Genomic DNA, 19,415 nt, shown 5'->3' on the forward strand with positions numbered 1-19,415 from the left:
AATACCTACACTCCTCTTTGGGCTTAGTGTTGCAGAAGGGCATGAACACCATCAGACAGCCTTTGAATTAATGAGTATTTTCAGGAGTGAATAATGCATAAATCCAGCTCTTACTGCCACCAACAATCCATGTTGTTTTATAATGAAATATGCATTTCTTTTATATTTGAAAAACATAAAGTACATTCATTTTGTGGGTAGTGCAAAATTTATGATCTTCTTAATTATTTATTTCAATGCTTTTTAAAGTTTGTAGATATATTTAAGTGACATGACCGATGACCACTCTGTCCCTTACCAGCTTTTGAAAGAAAATATGATAGATTTGGAACTTATAAGGCCTGAACCTTCTCTTTTCCCCGTCACTTTAGATATGATCTCTGCAGTCTGCAACCCAGGTTGCTCAAAGCATTTGAGCGTTTAGTTCTTCCTGAAGTCTTCTGTAGCAAAGGATCTTAATAGAAAGAAAATTTGTGAAAAAGTTGAGGCTCTGTGCTTGACCACCTGCAAGGCAGTGCTCAGTGGGTTAGGGGGTCAGGCCTAGCAGTAACACACTTTGTGTTACTGTGCTATGTGCAAATTCAAGATGGAAGCATTCAATCTGTGTTTCATGGCATTGTGTATTTACCTTTATAGTCAGGATTTTTTAAAAAGAACATTTATCTTTTGATTGACATGGAGGGAATAGAAATTTAGACTTAGGAAACACCAGTAATAAATCATAATTTGTCAGGTCTGGTTTGTTATATCCAAATGGCAAACAAGAGCAGCTGTATACTGTGCTGTGCTTTTGACTTTCATTCATGTCTCTTATATGAGCACAGCTTTAGGTTTTCTAACTTTGTTTTGTGCAATTTATATGCTTTACCATTGCATTTGTTGATAAACAGGACAGGAGGAGAAGATTTTTACAGAGTACCATTTTGAGTAATCAAAAAGTAGATGAATATTTGGCTTTGATAGGTTTTCAGGTTTTCCCTGTAAGAAATCCTCAAGTACATCTTTCAGACACTGTTTCCTAAATGCTGCTATTTGGAAAACTTGATATTTTGTCAGTTCTTTGAAGACTGTGCACATGGTTTTGAAACAGTCAATTTCAAACCTCAGGATGCAATTCTTTCAGCTTGCTGAGCTGTCATTGCAGCAGCCTCCAACTGCTGTGTTTTTCCTGAGATGAATTACCTTGACCATGTGTACACTTCAGCCACCTCCCATTTGAAACATACCATGATGATTTGCCTGACATAACTCAGCAAGACATTTTGCTGAATTTACAGGTGTAAGACTACTTTAACTTTGTTACTTACTCCTTTTAACATGGTTATATTCTTCTCTGATTCAAAGTTGTGAACATTATGTTCCTTCAATTACCAAGGTTCTTCCAGTGCTATTCCCTCCTGCATTAAACAGCTCATGCTGGGCTTTGAAAATTTTACACTTGTAGATGTGGTTGTTCACTTACTCCTGTACATCTAATTTTGTTACATAAATTAGAAAAACTTTTTTTGTTTTGTTTTGTTATTAAAAACACTAGTAATATTCCTTTCAGTCACTGTATCCCTGTTGTAGTAAGGAAACTGCCCAGTATTTTGATTTACAGATATTTTAAATGCAGCAACTAATGCTGTCACAGAATGAGTGTTTAACACAGTGTAACTACTGGACTATGGTGTGCCCTCCCAAAAAAGTTCTTATTTCTCCTGAAATTACATTTAAATTTAACCATTGTCCTGTCTGACACATCAGTCTTAACTGACCACCTACTTCCCTTTACAAGGTCCTCTTCTGCTGGTTCAGCAGGGGAGAAGTCCACAAATTACTTAATTCTCTTTGCTGACATGCCTCACTGGGACAGCCAATACCAGAACATCACTCATCAGCATTTTCTTTGATGTATTTAATTTTCTGTTAGTGAATTAAAGCTGATTTTCACATTCAGTGCTTCTGGGGGGCCACTCTGAGGTACTGTAAGAAGGGTCTTGCTGTCTGATTCTGTTTTAAGTCATTTGGGGCTGAGGATCTGATTTCTTTCCCTCTGCAAGTGCACTAAACCAGGTCCCGTTACTGTTCAGCTCCAGCTGTGAAAGGCTTGATCAGCAGCTGGTAGATTTTTCTTGACTGCTAATTTTAGAGATTCTCTAGTTAGCTAATTGTGGCCAAAGGAAAACTGAAAAGCTTTACAGCCATCAGGTGTCTTACCATAAAGATTACCTTAGGCATTAAGCACTGCCCTTTTTTCATGGGGTGTTTAACCTATTCAAAAGCTGCCTGGACACAACCCTGAGGAATGTACTGTAGAAGAAGGGAGGTTGGACGAGATGACCTCCAGTGGTTGCTTCCAACCTTAGCCATTCTGTGATTCCTTATGCTTTTGAAAAGGAAAAAGGAAGTAGCAGAGAGCAAGCAGGACTGTTATGTCTAATTTCTATTTTCTGCTCAACCTTCTGTACTGGCATTCTGTTTCAGAAATTTAACTCATAAACCACGATAAGGTTCTCCCTGAGCCTCCTTTTTCTGTGGGCTAAATACCCCTGGCTCCCTCAGCCACTCCTCAGACCTGTGCTCCAGATCCTCCCCCAGCTTCATTGCTTAGCTAAATGTGTTTTCTGGAGGTTTCTAGCTTGTCATTTACATAATGCAAGGAGTTTTAAATTATCTGGCTCATACAGAGGAACGTGGTGAAATCAGGCTTCCACCAAGCAAGGATTGTTGCTGAATCCTCCATGGCCCTTTCCTATGTTAACTAAAATTTCAGAATTTCTTTATGAACAGTACATCCAAATTAGACCTGAGTCTCTTTATGGAAGGCTTTAAAATAATGTTAGAAGTAATTAATGTGGGGATGATATCCAGTGTGAAGTTTCAATATGTCTAGTAAAAGCAAGTCCAGCCTTGTTTTATGTTGGGGATATTTCTTGTTGATAAATTACTTGCCTGTGATCATAAGACAGAGGTAGGAGTAGCAAACCAGCAATAGAACGTTTAACTCATAACTGTTCTGTGAGTTAATCCCTAAGTCCTGCTTCCTCATTACTAAATCACTTAGATTTACTAAACTGATTGGGGCAAAACTTGCTCTCAGCATCTACTTCAGCCTTGTAAAATCATAATGAACTTCAGCAAGTTTCAGCACACAATCTACATATAATGTTTCTTATGACTAGAGTAATGAAAAAGATAATTTATTCTTCTGTCTCTACAAACATAATCCATGATGTAAATTGAGTAGTTTTTGTTCACATCTGATATACTGAGTGATGTTGTTTTCTATTCCATTTTTAATATGTGTGGGTAAATGTAGATATACTAAAAAATATAAATATACTAAAAATATAAATATACTAAAAATAGACTTTTTTCAGTACTGATATTTTAGTACCCAGGCTTATTGCTATTTTAATTATTTTCCAATCCTAATGTTTCTATGTTTGTCCTTAAATCTTATGTACAGTTCATCTTTCCTTAATCTATCCTGAGGTCTGAACATTGAGAAAAGTGCTCCTAAAGTTACTTAATCCTGTCATGTAATATAGTTAGGCCAATTTAGTAATTTCTTAGCCTCCCTTTCCCCCTGTGACCATTTGGGGAGCACAATTAAGATTATCTGGAATCACATAAAGAAATTTAGAGAGTTAGAATTTTTGGATATCTAACTGGATTTTTTTAAATCAATTTTTGATGATGTTGCAGTATTTTTTAAGAAATAATTATACATCATGGCATCTTTAGTTGCCCATGTAGGGATAAGTCACTGTTTTATCATAAAAAAATCCCCATCATTATTGACTGGATTGTTTCTGTCTAGTTTAATTTATAACATCATCCCAGACTTCTGTCCTCAGAAGAAGACCTTGTTTCCACGTAGGTTTTTTATTTTAATCCATGGTCTTCCCACCTCTGTCATAATTGCTTAATATTTATGCATTGTCTCGTGTTGTGAAATGCTGTAACAATGTGACGTTTTTGTGAATTCTTTCAGCACTCTGCTATTCAAAATCTTATTTTATTGTAGGTATAAATTAGAACAAAATGATACATTTGAAAGTGAAGGTGCAGAACAAAATTGTTCTGTCATAGGAGAAGAATATGTAGCACCTGCCAGTCAAGTTCATTAAATTATGTTGTTATAGCAACTGTTATAGCCTCTTCCATACTTAAAATATCTTGTGTCAAATAATTAGTGCTGCTTAATTGTATTTTATTGCAAAAAAGGCAAGTAATTAAAGAGGTTCTTGCAATGGCTGTGGGGCCAGAAAGGGTCAGAAACTACTTGTAATTGGAATATCTTTTGTGAATGTAAATTAATAGATCTAGTAATCTATCTCTTCATTCCCCAGGATCTAAAAAAAGTATCTAGCATACTTGAATTGCTGTTCCTTGCTTGGAAATATTAATGGATAAAAATTACCTCTTGTCCTCAATTTTTTTTCTTTTGTTCTCATCCTCTTAGGAATGTGTGATTTATGTGATAGCCCTGTCCACATAGACAAATGGCCCAATAAAAGGCATTTTGGACTTCTCAGGGCATTTCTCTGTATTCTGGCTGTCAGTCATGTGTTGCAGCAGGTTCTTTTCCTCCAAGTTTGGTCTTCTGCATGAAAACTTTCTGAGCATTTGAACAAAGACAGCAGCCATCATAATCCACAAATATAGAGCTTTGCGGGAGAAAAAATATTTCTAGCAACATAATATTTGGGATTTCAAAGCAGCAAGTGCCCAAATCAGTCAGCCAAACAAGTTCAAACAATCTCATTGAATTAGAGCCTATTGTTAAGACAGGAACCTGCACTTTTTTGTTGGTGTGAGGAGGTAATTTTTATTTCTTTTCAGCACTTCAGGAATTGATCACCAAGTATTTTTGATGCTGAGTACAGAATCCAGTATCTGGCAGTAATGGTTCTTTACTTAAAAAGAAAATTGTGCCATCCTGAGTGGGTGGGGGATTGAAATTAAAGAGCTTCTGAAGTGGTGCAGTAGTTGTTTGTAGACTACAAAGTGTATACAGTACTACTGCCACTTACAGGAGTAGCGGCAATTCAGAGTAAGAGAGGAACAGATTACAGCCCTCCACTTCATGTGAAAGTAAGTACAACTAAAATATCACACAGCAAAAGCCTTACCAATCCCAAATGTAGGTCAGTAAGTCTTCCTGTGACTGCATTTGGAACTGTTTTGTCTAATCCAAGCAATGTTCCCCATGTTATCCATGCCTGTGCATTGTAGGGCTTCACAGTTCTGCAGCTGACAGTCCCATCTGTTTCTCTTCATCTCCAAGCCTTGCTCTCATCCTCTTTTTATGTATCTTCACCTAACAAGGTCATTCATTCCTCTTCTCTGTGCATACCACTGTAGCAAGAGCTCATGTTAATTAGGTATGTAGGGCACAGGGAGTTATTCCCAGGTGGCACGTCTGCCATATGGTTTTGAAATAGCTCTTTGCAATGAAAAGTAGAGCTTTACTTCTCCCCTCAGGCCTGCCTTAAGGTAGAAAAGTTGACTTGTTTGTGGGTATGAACCTTTCAGAATCTTGTCAGACATAATTCACCAGAATTTATTTTTTTTTAATTAAAGCAATCAAATGCTTTTTCTGGGCCTCTGTAAGAAGCAATGTTCACTGATAAAATCACAAGAGAAGGAGAAAAGGAAACCTTCCTTCCCCAATAGTTGTTTCTGAATTGTGCTTTTAAAAAAAAGAAAAAAAAATGTATCTTCATTCCACATTGTATCCATCTCTCAGCCACTATCAATTTATAAATTGATCCTTTGCAGTATTTTTTTGCTCTTTAATCTTGCTTTTGACTCTCTGGATTTGCCTTTCTTACATGCATATCATAATGTTAATATTTAACTTGCTTTGCTTTACAGTTAGTAAGTGTTTAAAGGACATTCTTCTTTTATTGATTACACAGCTGTACTGGTGTTTGCTCCATGTGTTGGATGACTTGTGATGCACAGTGATACTGTTTTGAAAGTGTTATTTGAATTTAATATGTTTGCATATGGAACAACTTTGGAGACAGAAATCCCTGACTGTTTTAATTTTAGCAATGTATTAGGATAATTTGTCAACACTTAACTGTCTGAATTTGTTAAAATAATTGCAAAAAGCAAACTTCTGTTATACAAGCACAGCAAAAGAATTTGTTTTCTAACTTCCCCAGATGTTAACAAAATTTAGATGTACACAGATCCCACATGTACTGAGTATAATGCCCTTTCCATTCTTCCTTTAAACCAACAATTTCTTCAGCCAACCAAAGATATTTTGAGAGGATTAATGCTGTAAGTGCTGTTTAATTAAAGATTTTAAAAAAAATACATGCATGCCTGTTACAGGTAAATAGTATTGCATTTTGAAATTTCCAGTTAATTTAAAGGGGGCAAACATTTGGTGGCCATCATTTTGTCCTTTGATTTCCAATCCAGGTGTTACTGTTTGATTTAACAGCTCTTTTGGAAATAATTTTAAATGAGTTCATGCTTGGCTTTTTTTTTTGCTTTAAAATTTAGTCTTAATCTTAGCAAATTTTATCAGAAGGAAGAGATGTGTGTTCAGCAGAAATTAAATAGATAAGAATATACAAATATTTTTGGAGTTACGGCAAAGATACGGAATATGTTCTGCTGTTTTTTCATGATGAAAAGTGCTCAGGCTTTTCTTTAAAACTGAACACTGTCACATGAATATGCATTAGTTTAATTAAATATCAAGAGATTTAGAATTCATGGTCTCAAATATTTACTTAACTGCTCTGATGAAGATAGTTGCTTAAAAGGGCATAAACTTCCAATCTCATTGGTTAAAAGATAGCTTATGACTTCACAGCCTGTCTTCAATTCAAGTCATGCCAAAAATTGAGGAATTATATGATATCTAGATTATTTTAAGGCATGTTAAAATGTATTAATCTTCTGAGATTTGCATTTTTTATGAGAGATTAATACTCATTTGCGTGAATTTGTTGTCATTCTGTCTTTTAATAAAACAAAGTCTGAAAGTCTTACATTAGTTCTGTTGGTGTACACGGTCAATTGAGAGGAGAAAGATCCCTCTGACAAGTATGAAAAATTAACTCAAAAGTCAGCAGCAGTGTTCTTTGTTTTTCACTTAACTTGGTCCCAATAGATGGAAAAGAGTATATAGTTCATATCTTTATGGGACACTGGAGGTTTGGCAAATTTACTGCTCTGCCACAGATTTTCCTTTAGGATAGTTAACTTCTCTAGTTACAATCCTCCCTGCCAAGGATGGAATTTATGATTTCTTTCATATGAAACTATCTGCTGTATTGGGCTTGATAACTTAAATTTATTACTGTGCTTCTATAACTACTGCATGCCAAAAAAACTATTCCTGAGCTGTGTTTCTTTTATTTTATAGAAGGTGTTTGGTGTTTAGCTCGTCCTTTTGCCAATACCTTTGATGGTGTTTCTTTCAGCAGCCAAACCACTCAAACATGATAGCAGTGGAAATTATAGGCCTGATGTGATTGTCAGCTAAGGAACCTGAACTGCAAATGGAAGTGCAAATACTTTTCTGTGTCTTGTTCTCAGCATCTTGTGAAGCAAAGAGAATCCAGATAGTAGTTAGCTTTTTCAGGGTACAGTCTCCTACTGTGGTTAATTTATTTCATTGTCTGAAGTTCTGGTTCCTTGCAGACAGCTCTGCTTCTGTCTGACCCCTATTTTTGGAGAGACAACAGAGGCAGCATTTTATTCCTAAGGCAGTTGCTGACCTGGGTCAGTTTTACATCCTCAGAGTCCTGCAACCTGCAAATTGTGTGCTCTGCCTGACTTAAGTCACTTGGAAGCAGATCTTTGTCTTCACTCGTGTCTGTCCCATCCTTGGTGCCTTCTGCTGCTTGCACCCAAATGCTCCCTTCATTTCTCCTTTGCTGCCAAGTGTGTCCTTGCCCCTGCATGGGGCTCAGCCAGGGCATCTTAGCAACCCTCTGGAAACAGGGCACGAGCACCTGCCTGGCTGAGGTGGAGGCTTGGAGGAAGAACTGCACTGCTCCTTTCCTGATACGGGGTGAGGAGAAGATGTTCCTGCTGGCTTTTGTGTTTCTTAAATCTGCTGGATGACATTGCTATTGACCTTGTGTTGTGTTGGGATGATTTAAATTCAGGAATGGTTGAAGAGAGATACAAGAAGCAACTGGAAGAGCGAGGAGTGGTATTTAATTGCATTAAGATCATCTGACCTTTTAGAAGTGGAAGGAAAAGAAATGTGATTTTTAATATGTGCCTTTTTTAATGAAGGAGGTATAGAAGAATTAAGAATATCAAAGTAGATGAATTTGCACTCAAAATTTATTTTCATACTGGAATGGATCGAACTTCTTCTCCTGTACACTGAATTAAGATTAACTGAATCTGACCAGGCTCCAAATCTAATGATCTAATCTAATATTTCATTGCTAATCTGTGTAAATAGAGCTGATTTGTGTACTTTGAGCAAGAAGAAAGTCTGTAAAGTTTTTGTGATGTGAGTAAAAAAATCCCAACAAACCCAATCTGACACACAACAGAAGTAGCATAGTTTTTTAGTTTTTGTTATTTGCAGCTGAAGCTGAGCGGCAGATATATTGGTGGATCTGAACTTTGTTCAGCCTCACATCCAAAGATAAATAGCCCCACTTTTTCAGATGCAGTGCTTATTATGTCAGTTCTTAGAAGAATAGAGCACAGTATTTTATTTGGAGTAATGGATCTGAAAATGCTTCAACCTCAATTGAGTGTTACTTAAACATTTCAGGAAATGGGCCCTTAAACTAGCAGTTTTATCTTCAGAGATTTTATTTTTAGGGTGAACCTGCTGGTTCTTGAAACAAGCCTGTAGGGATAAACAAACATTTGTTTTCATCATGTTGGGAAGTATTTTTAAGCAGAAACACTCTGTCTTGTCTCAGATTCTGAGACAGAAACTAAGCCAGATTATTGGGTGAACTGGAGCAGAATGTAAGTTTTTATGTATGGTCTAGGAAGCACTAATACTTTAGCTGTTTCTTGATGATACATTGGCTTATAGGAATCTATTAGGACCTGTGTTTCTTCTATGAAGGATGGGCATTAAGCTTCTGTAATGTCAGTGCAGTGGTTTGGCCCCGACTGAGGAAAGAATCGCATTGACTTTTCAACAACACATTTTCCTTTGGAAACAGTCATGCTGCTGAACAGCAATATGGTACTGAAGGCACACAAACAGATATGCAAACCTTCTCCCTCAATCTATTTATGTCCTCATTATCTAAGAAACAATTTTTGATTTAAAAATCAAGGTCTTGTTTTCTTTAAGGAGATTTTTGTATGTTCCTCCCATATCCATCAGTTTGAGTTAAAATGTTAAATATATAGATAAATGTTTACACCTTTCTGCCTTGTGTGTGATTAATTCTATTAATAGATCAATATCTAACTGTAACTTTGTGGGGTCTTTTTTTGGTAAAGAACCACCATTTTGGTTATATTGAGAAAGACAGCATGCACTGTATTCCTTTCAGCTGTCCTTGACTTTCCTGTGGATAAGTTGCCAGTGTACCACTGTGTAAACTCTCAGGTGGGTCTCCCTATAAAACCTCTGTGAAGTTGATAATAAGGGGCACTACTAACAAGTGAAGCTCTATATATAGAAATATGGGGTTTTTTAATCTTTTCTTCTGTAGCCACAGTAATGCACCAGAAGGTTTTGATGCTCATTATTTCTTGAGACAGGGATGCTCCTGAAAAACTTGACATTGTCTGCTGTGTCTCCTGAGATCTGTATATTAGGAATAACTTTCTCTCTCTCTGCAGTTGTGTCCAGCAAAGTATTATTGCTTCCAAATTACTTTGGGAATGCTGAACAAGATGCTCTTTTGAAGAGCACAGGGTAATGATAGAAATGTCACTGAGGTTCTGCTTGTTTTCATTGGGCTTGTGCATCATGGCAGAAGGTACAAGGCCAGTGGGTTTGTGTGAAGTTGGTGTGGAAGTGCTGAAAAGTGTCATCTATCAAGTCATTAATGAAGTATTGTGAAGAAATCAGTGAGAATGATTTTATAAAACTTACTGAAAGCAATACATGCAGAAAAACTACTATGTTGGAAACTTATTACTATTAAAATAGTAAAAGTGTTCTTACTGAATTTTAAAACTGACAGAGCAAGGTTCAGGCAGCAACAGAGATTACTAGAGAAAGATGATGCTTGCTTATAGATTTTTCATTTCTAAGCTGCTACTTGGATATTTTAACAGCAAATGGATGGATGTCTCTCTTCAAACAGTTCTTTTACATTAAATAATCTAAAGACTTAACAATTATTTTTGAATAATATACCCCATAGACAGGCTTATAGTGTGCTCTGCACTCCGCTCAGATGCATAAATCTTCAGAGCAAAAATTATTTCAATGTTATATATTTCAAAATCATACTTTTGATTCACTAGAATATACACTGTAGCTGTCTTTTTCCTGGATAACCTATTTGCTTTTGAAAGAACTTGTGGTATTTGTGTTGATAAAATCTGAATTCTTTAATGTGCAAGCAAGGGATACAGTGCTATCAATATTACCACCTTTTAAAGCTGGAAGTGTATAAATTGTAAATATGGTGTTATTGAGTGGAGAGAGGAGATGAGTAAAAAGGTTCTTAAGTGATCCTGATGGAACCACTGTGGTGAAAGCTTAATTGTTCAGTCTAGTGTTGACCTTTTTTACTGCACTGTGTTATGCTGTATATATATACATACACACACACATAAATAACATTGTGCTGTTAATGACTCTGCTAGGGTTTTCATAAATTTATGCATGCTTTCAAAAGTATTTTAAAGGCTAATATATAAAGATGGTTAAATTGCAGGGCATCTCTGCCTTTTGCAAGCTACAAACTTTAGGAACTGAGAGATTGAGAACTCAAAATCTGTATAAAATCTTTTTTCTTTTTCAAATTTTTTCCTTCTGTGTTTTAATTTAGTACCATTGAAGGCATCTTTTATAAAAACTGTTAGTTTCATTACTAAATCATTCAGTAGCTTATAGGATATTCAGAATTTTTGCATTTGTTTTTTAGAAATTACCTTCTAAAAAGCAGAGAAGGCCAAAAAATTCCCACTTTAAAACCTTTTTTAAAAAATGTCTCCAGATTGTATTGTTTCTTGACATTTTATCTCACCTAAAAGGAATTAATTTTAAAAAAAACCCTTAAATGGAAAGTGTCAAGGTAGCTAAAATTAAACATTAAATCAAAGGGGGTTTGACTTACAGGTTAGATATACAACCCCTCTGAAAAATCTTGTTTTGAAGATGGGTGTCTTCCCATTCACAGAGTGTCTTGATGTACACAGAGCAGTGGGGAAACAGACTGGTACTTTTTTGGAAGGTGTGTATTAAGAATGTTTTTAGGAGTACTCCTGTGAAAATTGTTTTGGAGCTGTTTCTGTCTTATTGTTTTGCATCAGAAATTGTAACTCTTGAGCTCTAGAATACAGCCTTTTGTGTGACTTCTCTTAGTTTTATTAGGAGATACAGCTCCTATAAAGGGGGAAGATGGGTCCTGTCCAGCTGAGTCTAAAACTTGCCATGTACAGGCGCTGTTGATAGTCACAGAGATACAATTCCTGGGAGGTTCACATTTTAATAACTAAGCCTATTGTAACTGAAGAAAACTGAAAAGAAAATGTGTGGTATAGATTTTCAAGCTGGGTAGTATTTTTGTTCTTTGACTGAATCTCTCAAACTTGGTACAGTGGAAGATAAACTCCATTTTCCGTAGCAGGAGAAAATGATCCTTCATTCTGATTAGAGACCTATTGCTATTGCTTCTAATCAGAGTTTTGTTCATGTGAGAACTAGGGAGAAAATAGAAAGCGTTAGAAAAGAGCATTAAAATTCAATGTATGCTCAGTAGTGGTTTCCTTTTCACTGAAGTTTTTTGGTTGAAGAGTGATTCAAGACTAGTAAAGCAAAACACCTGAAGATTAAAAAGTTTAACTTCATAAATAAATCCTAGTCTAAGAATTAAATACGAAGCTATCTCTTCCTTGAATGTAAATTTTTGTTGCAAAAGATATACTAGAGGCTGGTTTCTTTATATTCTCCATAAAAATAACATTATCCATGAAGATAAATACCTTCTTCAGGGGGACTAAAGATTGTGGGTTTTACCTTAACATATTCCAGGGCCATGCCATTTTTCATGTTTTGGAAGAAAAGCATCTTAAGAAAAGGAACACCAGGCATAAATCCTGAGAATCTTTCATCTGGTTCCTTTATTTATTCATTGAATAAGCAGTAAAGTGCAATACTGTGTAGGTGTAGCCACATTAGGGTTGTTCATAGGTACACATCTTCAGCAGGACTGACTTTACAGCAACTCCATAATATGTATGTTTTGGCTTCTCCTTTACTTTGCAGAAGGGAGTGCTTGTTTTAACCCAGGGTCTTTGTAACCAGAACTATCTGTCACACAAATAATAGTTCTTCTCTGAATACCAGGAAGTGCCCATTTTGACAAAGGCATGGCAGTTTAAGCAAGCCAGAATGGCACTTGTCAGTGTCAAAACATGTGTTTGCAAGGTGGACATGCAGGTGACATTGGCCTTTTGTTACTATTCCTGATGATCCATGCAGATCTATCATTTCTATATGTTGCATTGGTGCTTCAGTAGAGGCTGGCATCAATAATCCAGATATTTCATCCGTGCTGACCTTGTTTCATGCTAGCACCACAGAAACAGCATGACTTGCTCTGCAAATGGTCCCAAACTTCCCAGGAAATATGTAGTGCAAGGCAGTGAAGCTGAGTTTTCAGTGTTTTTCATTCTCTTAACTGCTGAGGCAGCTTGGTAAAAGAAGAAAGGTAGTAAATTAGAAGCTGATGGATGAGGAATTAGTCTGGATAGCAGTATAAAAGCAGAAGTAAACTGGCACAGAGGCAGTAGAAAGAGGGATAAATTAGAAAGAATCAAAAAAAACCAATAAATATGAATTGAAAGGTATGGAGTGAAATGACGGGTGAAAAGAAGGAAAGCTGGCTATGGTGAGCTTCTTGCCCCTTTCTTTTCCTCTTTGAGAACCTGAAAATTTATCTAGACTTATGCTATTCCAGACACATTGACATCCCTTGTGGTGTTCAGTGTGATGGTAAATTTTGCTTTTCTATTTATTTATTTGTTTGTTTGTTTGTTTGTTTTAACCAGTGCATGTCAAATATTTGTTGAGTCAAGTACTGCCCCAGCTAGGAGATAATATATTAAAAGTGCCTGGTAAGCGTTAGTTTGAGTCAAGCAAGTGTGTTGTGATAGAGCTGCTGCAGTTTTACGCAGGAACTGTGTTTTGCTGTTAGAAATGCAGACACTGTCTCTGCACTGAGAGGATACTATGAGTTATAAATTTACAGCATACCAGCTCTTCCACCGCAGTTCCCCTTGCAGGGTTTTGGGTCCAAGTAGTACTCTATCCTCACTTTGTGTCAGTGGAGATAGGTCATTCCATGTTCAAAGTGTCCATGCAAAAAAATAATACCAAGAAGCCAGTGATGGGGAAAATCCATATGCAGAATTACTTAGCAGTGAACTTTCCTTGACAGTTTCAGTTTTAGAAGATTAGCTAAGCCCATTATCTAGAAAAACTTTCCTGATGACTTAAGCCTCATATTGGAGGACACAGCTGTGTACAGCCTAGGGATGACTTCAGTTCCTGTGCTTTGGCATATGGATTTCAGACTGTAGAAGTAATAAAACAGTGCCTTCAAGTGTCCTTGCAGATGTGTCAATCAAAGAGCATTAATTCACATAATCACACAAATCACAGAATGAAAAAGGGGCACTGGAGGCCATCTGGTCCAAGTTGCCTGCTCCAGGGACCATATTACTGAGGATGGTGCCCTGATACCTTTTGAATATCTCCAGGGAAGGAGACTCCACAGCCTCTCTGGGCAATCTGTTCTAGTGCTTGGTCACACACTAGTAAATAGTAAAGTGTTTCCTCATATTCAGGTGGAAGTTTCTGTGCATCAGTTTCTGCCCATTGCCTCTTGTCCTATTGCTTGGCACCACCTCCTGACACCCTCCCTTCAGATATTTATACGCAATGCTTTAGAAAAAAATAGCCTAAAAGTGCAAACATGAAATTGTAAAGTGGTTTAGGAAATTAGTTGTCAACAAGAAGATATTTTTGATACTGTGTTCAACATCTAAACATGGTAAAACTGCTCTTTAGAAATTTCTGCAATATAATTTCATAACTGCTTCTTAGAACAGTTCATTTCTTATCTATGTTTTTAATTTATAGGTACATTGAAACCCTGAAGGAACACAAGCCAAAAATTGTCTGGGATGAACAAATTGCTGAACACTACTTTGAATACAAAAAGTGAGTTACATTTATTAACTTACCATTTTGCAAATATTTTTGGGCATGGGCCAATGACTGTAGTATGCAACTGAATTCAACAAATGGAAATTCTGCTGATTGTATCTGTGTGTCAACACCGAACTGCAGCATAAAAGAGTGTCTTGGGTGAGAGGAGAAAATCAGAGAAAGATTCCTGAAATTACATAAACCAGAACAATCTTTAGAAGAGAAGTCTGATGAGTTGTATCTTTAGAAATTATCCATCAAAGTTATCTATCGAGTATCAGTTAATCAGAGGCTCTGAGATGACTACTGGGAGCTGTGTGGTGATTACCAATAACTCAGCCAAAAATAGTTCTGAGAAAAAGATATGGTTCAAGAGCCTGGTTTCATAAGTCCTACTGCTGAGATTGTTTAAGCGACAAACTTCCACTAGATGGAATGGACTGTAGAGAAATGTAATAGAAGTAAAACTAAGTGACTTCTAGATAAAGTTTTTGAAAGAACTAAGAGTGTTAAGGGTAATAGTGTTCTTTGTCCTCCCTTGTTCATTGTGAAATGACAAGGATTCCTTATCTAGAAGAATCCATTTAAAATAGATTCAAATAAATAAACCCAGCAACATCTCATTAATCCTCCGAAATTTGCTATTTTTATGCGAAAATACCAAAATATGCAAACCGATACAAACAAATCCTGCTACTTCTGCAAAGCTGTGTCTTGTCTACTACTCAATACAATGTTAATGTGAAGATACACAACTGAAAGGGAGAGTAAAACACATTTTAGAAGCTTTTAATAAAAACAATCAAAACATCTTTATTTCCAAAACAATCTGGTCTAAAATATTTTTCAATATTAAAAACACCCAACCAAAAACCAAAAATTAAAACTAAACCTACAAATCACCTACCTTTCTATTTTTAGTTTAATTTTCAAGGTGTTTCTCATCCTGTAATTTTCCTCTGACTTTTATTTATCAGGAAAAAAAAATCTGTTGTTGAGCAGTGTTTAAATTTGGGTTTTTTTCATGGGTTTGTATGAAGGGACTGGAATCTGTATGCCTTCATTTTTAATTATTTGGTATCCTGTTGCAAAATTACTTTGTACAAAGCAATTACATTTTTTTGTGTTAACTAAAAAGGAATAAATCAGAAGCTCTGTTTTACTGATCTTTAATGTCCAATACTGTTGGAGACACAATGAGCATTAGATGAAAACTTGCTCTCAGAAGTGTAACTCTGAGGACTCTGTTTGAATGGCATGCTTCTGGGATTCATGTCTGAATCACATTTCTCACATGGCAAAATGAACTTGTGGCTTGGTATAGCTTGTCAGTAGTACTTCCTCGTTTTTCTTTGAAGCCAACCTTTGGAAGTTCTTGTGTGGGGCTTCCTGGAGGAATTTTTGATGCATGAAGCCCCCTCTGTCTGAAAATCACTCTAAACTTCACTTGTGCTGTGCTTGGCAGTCAGCTGAGTGGTTCAGCTGGCTGCAGGGGAGGGTTATTTAAGGAACTCTTTTTCAGTTACCACTTTGTTTTGCAAAGGTTCAATTATCTTGGACAGGGATGGCAGCCAGGCCTGAAATATGTATGCTTCCCTGGTGAAGCCTCTCACCTGGAAATCCTGCACATCTGCAGTGGCTGAGAAATGAAATCATGAATCTTTAAGCAAAGCACACCTAATGATTTCATGTTGCAGGCAGAGACTGTCTATTACAAATAGTTGCAGAAATCTGAGTGCTTGTCCCAGTGCACAGGCAGGTATTCACTTATGTAAACTGTGAGATTTTAGGAGCAATTCCTTCTTGATCTGTCCGTGCACTCTACTTTTTCTCCTGGCCTAAGTGGTAAAGTGGTGCTGTGAGACCCTTTGTAACTCATCCTTCTCATTACCAGGGGTTTAAAATGCCACCTTGGTATTTGTGCCCAGTATAGCTTACCCTGTCTGTATATTTTATGCTGCTGGCAGTTAATTTAGCCTGAAAGATAGTAATTCAGGGAATTGGAGAAAATATTTCACAGTTTGCGTCAGAAAACCGAATGTCTTCATCTTTTTCAGAGGCGCATTTAGCAGGCACAACTGCCTGTTACAATCTGACAGTTTTGTCATCCAGTTGCAACAAAATATCTCAGTGTTTACTATGATATGGCATCAAACCATTTCTGTTGTGAGATCTCTTCTTGGATCCTCTGTTTTCACTGTCAGCCTTTTCACAGTATCAGAGAATCTCAGAATAGTTAAATTTGGAAGAGACAAACCTGGTTTTTAATTCTAGCCTTAGTTTAAAATCCTGTTATCTATCAAAGCTACTGTGACTGTTTGGTTTTCTTGTTTTGCAGAAATAAGGGAGGAAAACATGCAGTCTTCTACCCAACACTGAAGGTAGGTGCCACTTTCTCGGGTCAGAGGGCGGTAAGAGGACAGAGATGTTTACTTGACCCGTTTCATTATTGAGACATTTCAGAAAATGTTCAACTGGGTTTAGGCTTTTGTGAAAGAAGTTTGCCCTCATGTAGATGTTATGTAAATTGTTATGATTCCAAGATTCAGCTGCTTGTGCAAGAAGGTTGGCTTTTTCTCTCATGCATAATGGGGTTTTGAGATCTCTGAAGGTAAAGCATGTCTTATCTCTAAGACACACCAGGACAAACTGGTGCTGTAGAGGATCTGTTCAAGTGCACAGCCCATGTACTATCAGACATGTTGTTAGCAGATTCTCAGACAAGATACCAAAGAAATTTTCCTTCTCATCATGGTGGCTGGAAGCTTGGAGAACTTTTGCTTTCCTTTGTAACAGGGTCTTGATTCTCCTTGTCAGCCTGCATCACCATGTTCTCTTCAGTTCTGTGGGGCATACTTCAGTGTTTTGAAAATTTCTACACAATAGTCTGCAGTAGAGCAGAACACAGGATAAAATGGTTAATTACAGCCTTAGTTCCTAGGAAGTTTTCTTTAGACTTTCTCAAATTAAACTGAAAAAAAACCTGAAAAAGCCAGCGTGTTTAACCTCTCCTGGCATTTAGTATTGGAAGGGAATTGCTTCTGTAGTGAAACTACATTGTATTTACAGAGAACAGAGACTTTTTTTTATGGTTAAACTAGTATGAAATGATCTAAGGCTCTGTTTTCCTGGATTGTTACCTTAAGCACCATGAGTAAAAGGATATTTCCCCTCATTAATCCAACATGGGTGGAAGTACTATCACATACGGGGTATTAACTACCCCATCTATGCTCTTGCTGGTGCTGCATGTTCTGAGAGTGTTAGAAAGTTTCATTGTGAATGTATCAGAGAATAGATAGCTTGTGCTGTTATGCTGTTTTCTTCAGCCTCGGGGAAGGATTTTACCCTGCCATTGTCAGTACTAACCAGGTTAAGAAAACTCATTCCTGTGCATTTCTTTCATTACTTCCTCTCTAGCAGATCACCACTCAACTGAGGTGATTGGTGAATGCACAGAAATGGGTTTTCTTTCCATTTTCAATGTACTTATAATGAAATAATTTAAGATTTAGTTGCTGGTCAAGATGGTTTGGAAACACTGAACGTTATTACCTCATGAAAAAATGAGTTTATTTCCCCTTTTAATGTTATAGTCACTGACAATTAGCTCAAAATTAGTTTGTTCATTACTAGTTAAACGCAGTCATGAATGCCAGGCCCAGTGGATCTGTTAATGATGCTGTGATACCTTATTCTGTTTCCCATTAAATGATTTTTAAACACATCCCTAGTGTGAGTAGTTTAGTTTAAACATTGCAGTGCTGTAGTTCAAAGTAAGAAAACCTGAGAGCAAAAGATTGAAAACTAATTATTTTTGTTTGAATTTTAAAAAAAGGCAGAATGTGAATTGTGGCATTACTTCCCTTGTTAACCAATGGCTAAACAAAGTCTTCTAAATCAATGGCTGGAGCTCAAATAGAGATACTTTTAATTATTATCTCCAAGAATCTCTTTAAAATAGAATTTTTGTAATGTAAATTGTGACTCTGTCCTGGGAAAAGGCAAGGGTAGGCAAGAGATCTTGATGGTATTTGACAAATCATCCTGATTGTCTTCAGTGATAAAGTTTTATTTTACCCCTGAGATATTTCTGGGAAGACTTAGAATTTCTGTACATTGTGAAATGATAGCCTAAATTAGAATAGTCCTTTGCATAGTTCATAAATCTGATTTATTTCTGTGGCATTTTGTCAATTTGTCTGGTAATCTTTTATTAGGTCATTGAATTAACTGGTACGATTAACTGTCTTTGACTGAATGATTGCTTGCTAACCAGAGAGTATTTGAAATACAGACAAGGTTTTTCAGTAGCTGGTTCAAGGGTAGATGTTTTTAAAAGGTCTGGTAATGGCATGAAGAGATGACAGTATGGAGTCTCTGATATCTCTGACTGAAACATGCCTGCTTTATGTGTCTTTCTCTTAGTCCATCCAGTTGCGCTTGGAGCTTGCGAAAGAATTGGGCACTGGAATATCCATCTGGGAACTGGGACAAGGCCTGGACTATTTTTATGATCTGCTTTAAAATGAGAGATGATCTTAGAAGGACTTTATTTGCTTCACTGAGGCTCCACCTTCAATTAATCTGGGTATCCTGGAGAGGTGATTTTTAAATTTTTTTTTTTTTTGTAATTTGTATCATATCTGTATTAAAATTGCATTTTTCCCCAATAAAGAATCCTTTTTGATTTGCCACACAGACATGATTGTTGGTATCTGATAAAATTTTGATAAAAACCCACAGAAATTTCTCTTAAAGCACCTGAACTCCAAGTCATTGAAAACCCACCAACATAGCGGGATGGAGTCAGAGTTGAAAATATTCTCTGAAATGTTTTCTAGAAGAAGTAAAGTGGGAAAGTTGATGCCATCTGATCAGAGTTTAAGACGGAGACCTTTCAAAGAGCTACTTTTGGTAATAACCAAAGTAATAGAATAAATAAATCCATCATTGCACCCAGCAAATTTAAAATCTGCTGGACTCTCTGCATCTTGCAGTCTTCTGGTAAGGTAAGTGAACATAAAATGTCTGGAGGGGAGACCAATTAGAAGACTTTCCCTCCAGCTGG

General features: G+C 36.6%; 1 protein-coding gene across 6 annotated transcripts in view; it reads left to right on the forward strand.

Annotated features, from left to right (window-relative positions):
• The window catches only part of CHID1 (chitinase domain containing 1), a 95,229-nt gene extending 76,184 nt beyond the window's left edge, over window positions 1-19,045 (forward strand). For all 6 annotated transcript variants that reach the window (XM_039728364.1, XM_039728362.1, XM_039728367.1 and 3 more), the window contains 3 exons: window positions 14,276-14,356; window positions 16,683-16,725; window positions 18,773-19,045. In XM_039728364.1, the coding sequence (XP_039584298.1) occupies window positions 14,276-14,356; window positions 16,683-16,725; window positions 18,773-18,871 (223 nt within the window). In that variant the 3' untranslated portion in view covers window positions 18,872-19,045. The remainder of the gene's footprint in view (window positions 1-14,275; window positions 14,357-16,682; window positions 16,726-18,772) is intronic.
• Window positions 19,046-19,415: the final 370 nt, after the last annotated feature.

Source organism: Passer montanus, unplaced genomic scaffold (genome assembly GCF_014805655.1).
Source record: "Passer montanus isolate IOZ18808 unplaced genomic scaffold, ASM1480565v1 scaffold65, whole genome shotgun sequence".
Lineage (NCBI taxonomy): Eukaryota > Metazoa > Chordata > Aves > Passeriformes > Passeridae > Passer > Passer montanus.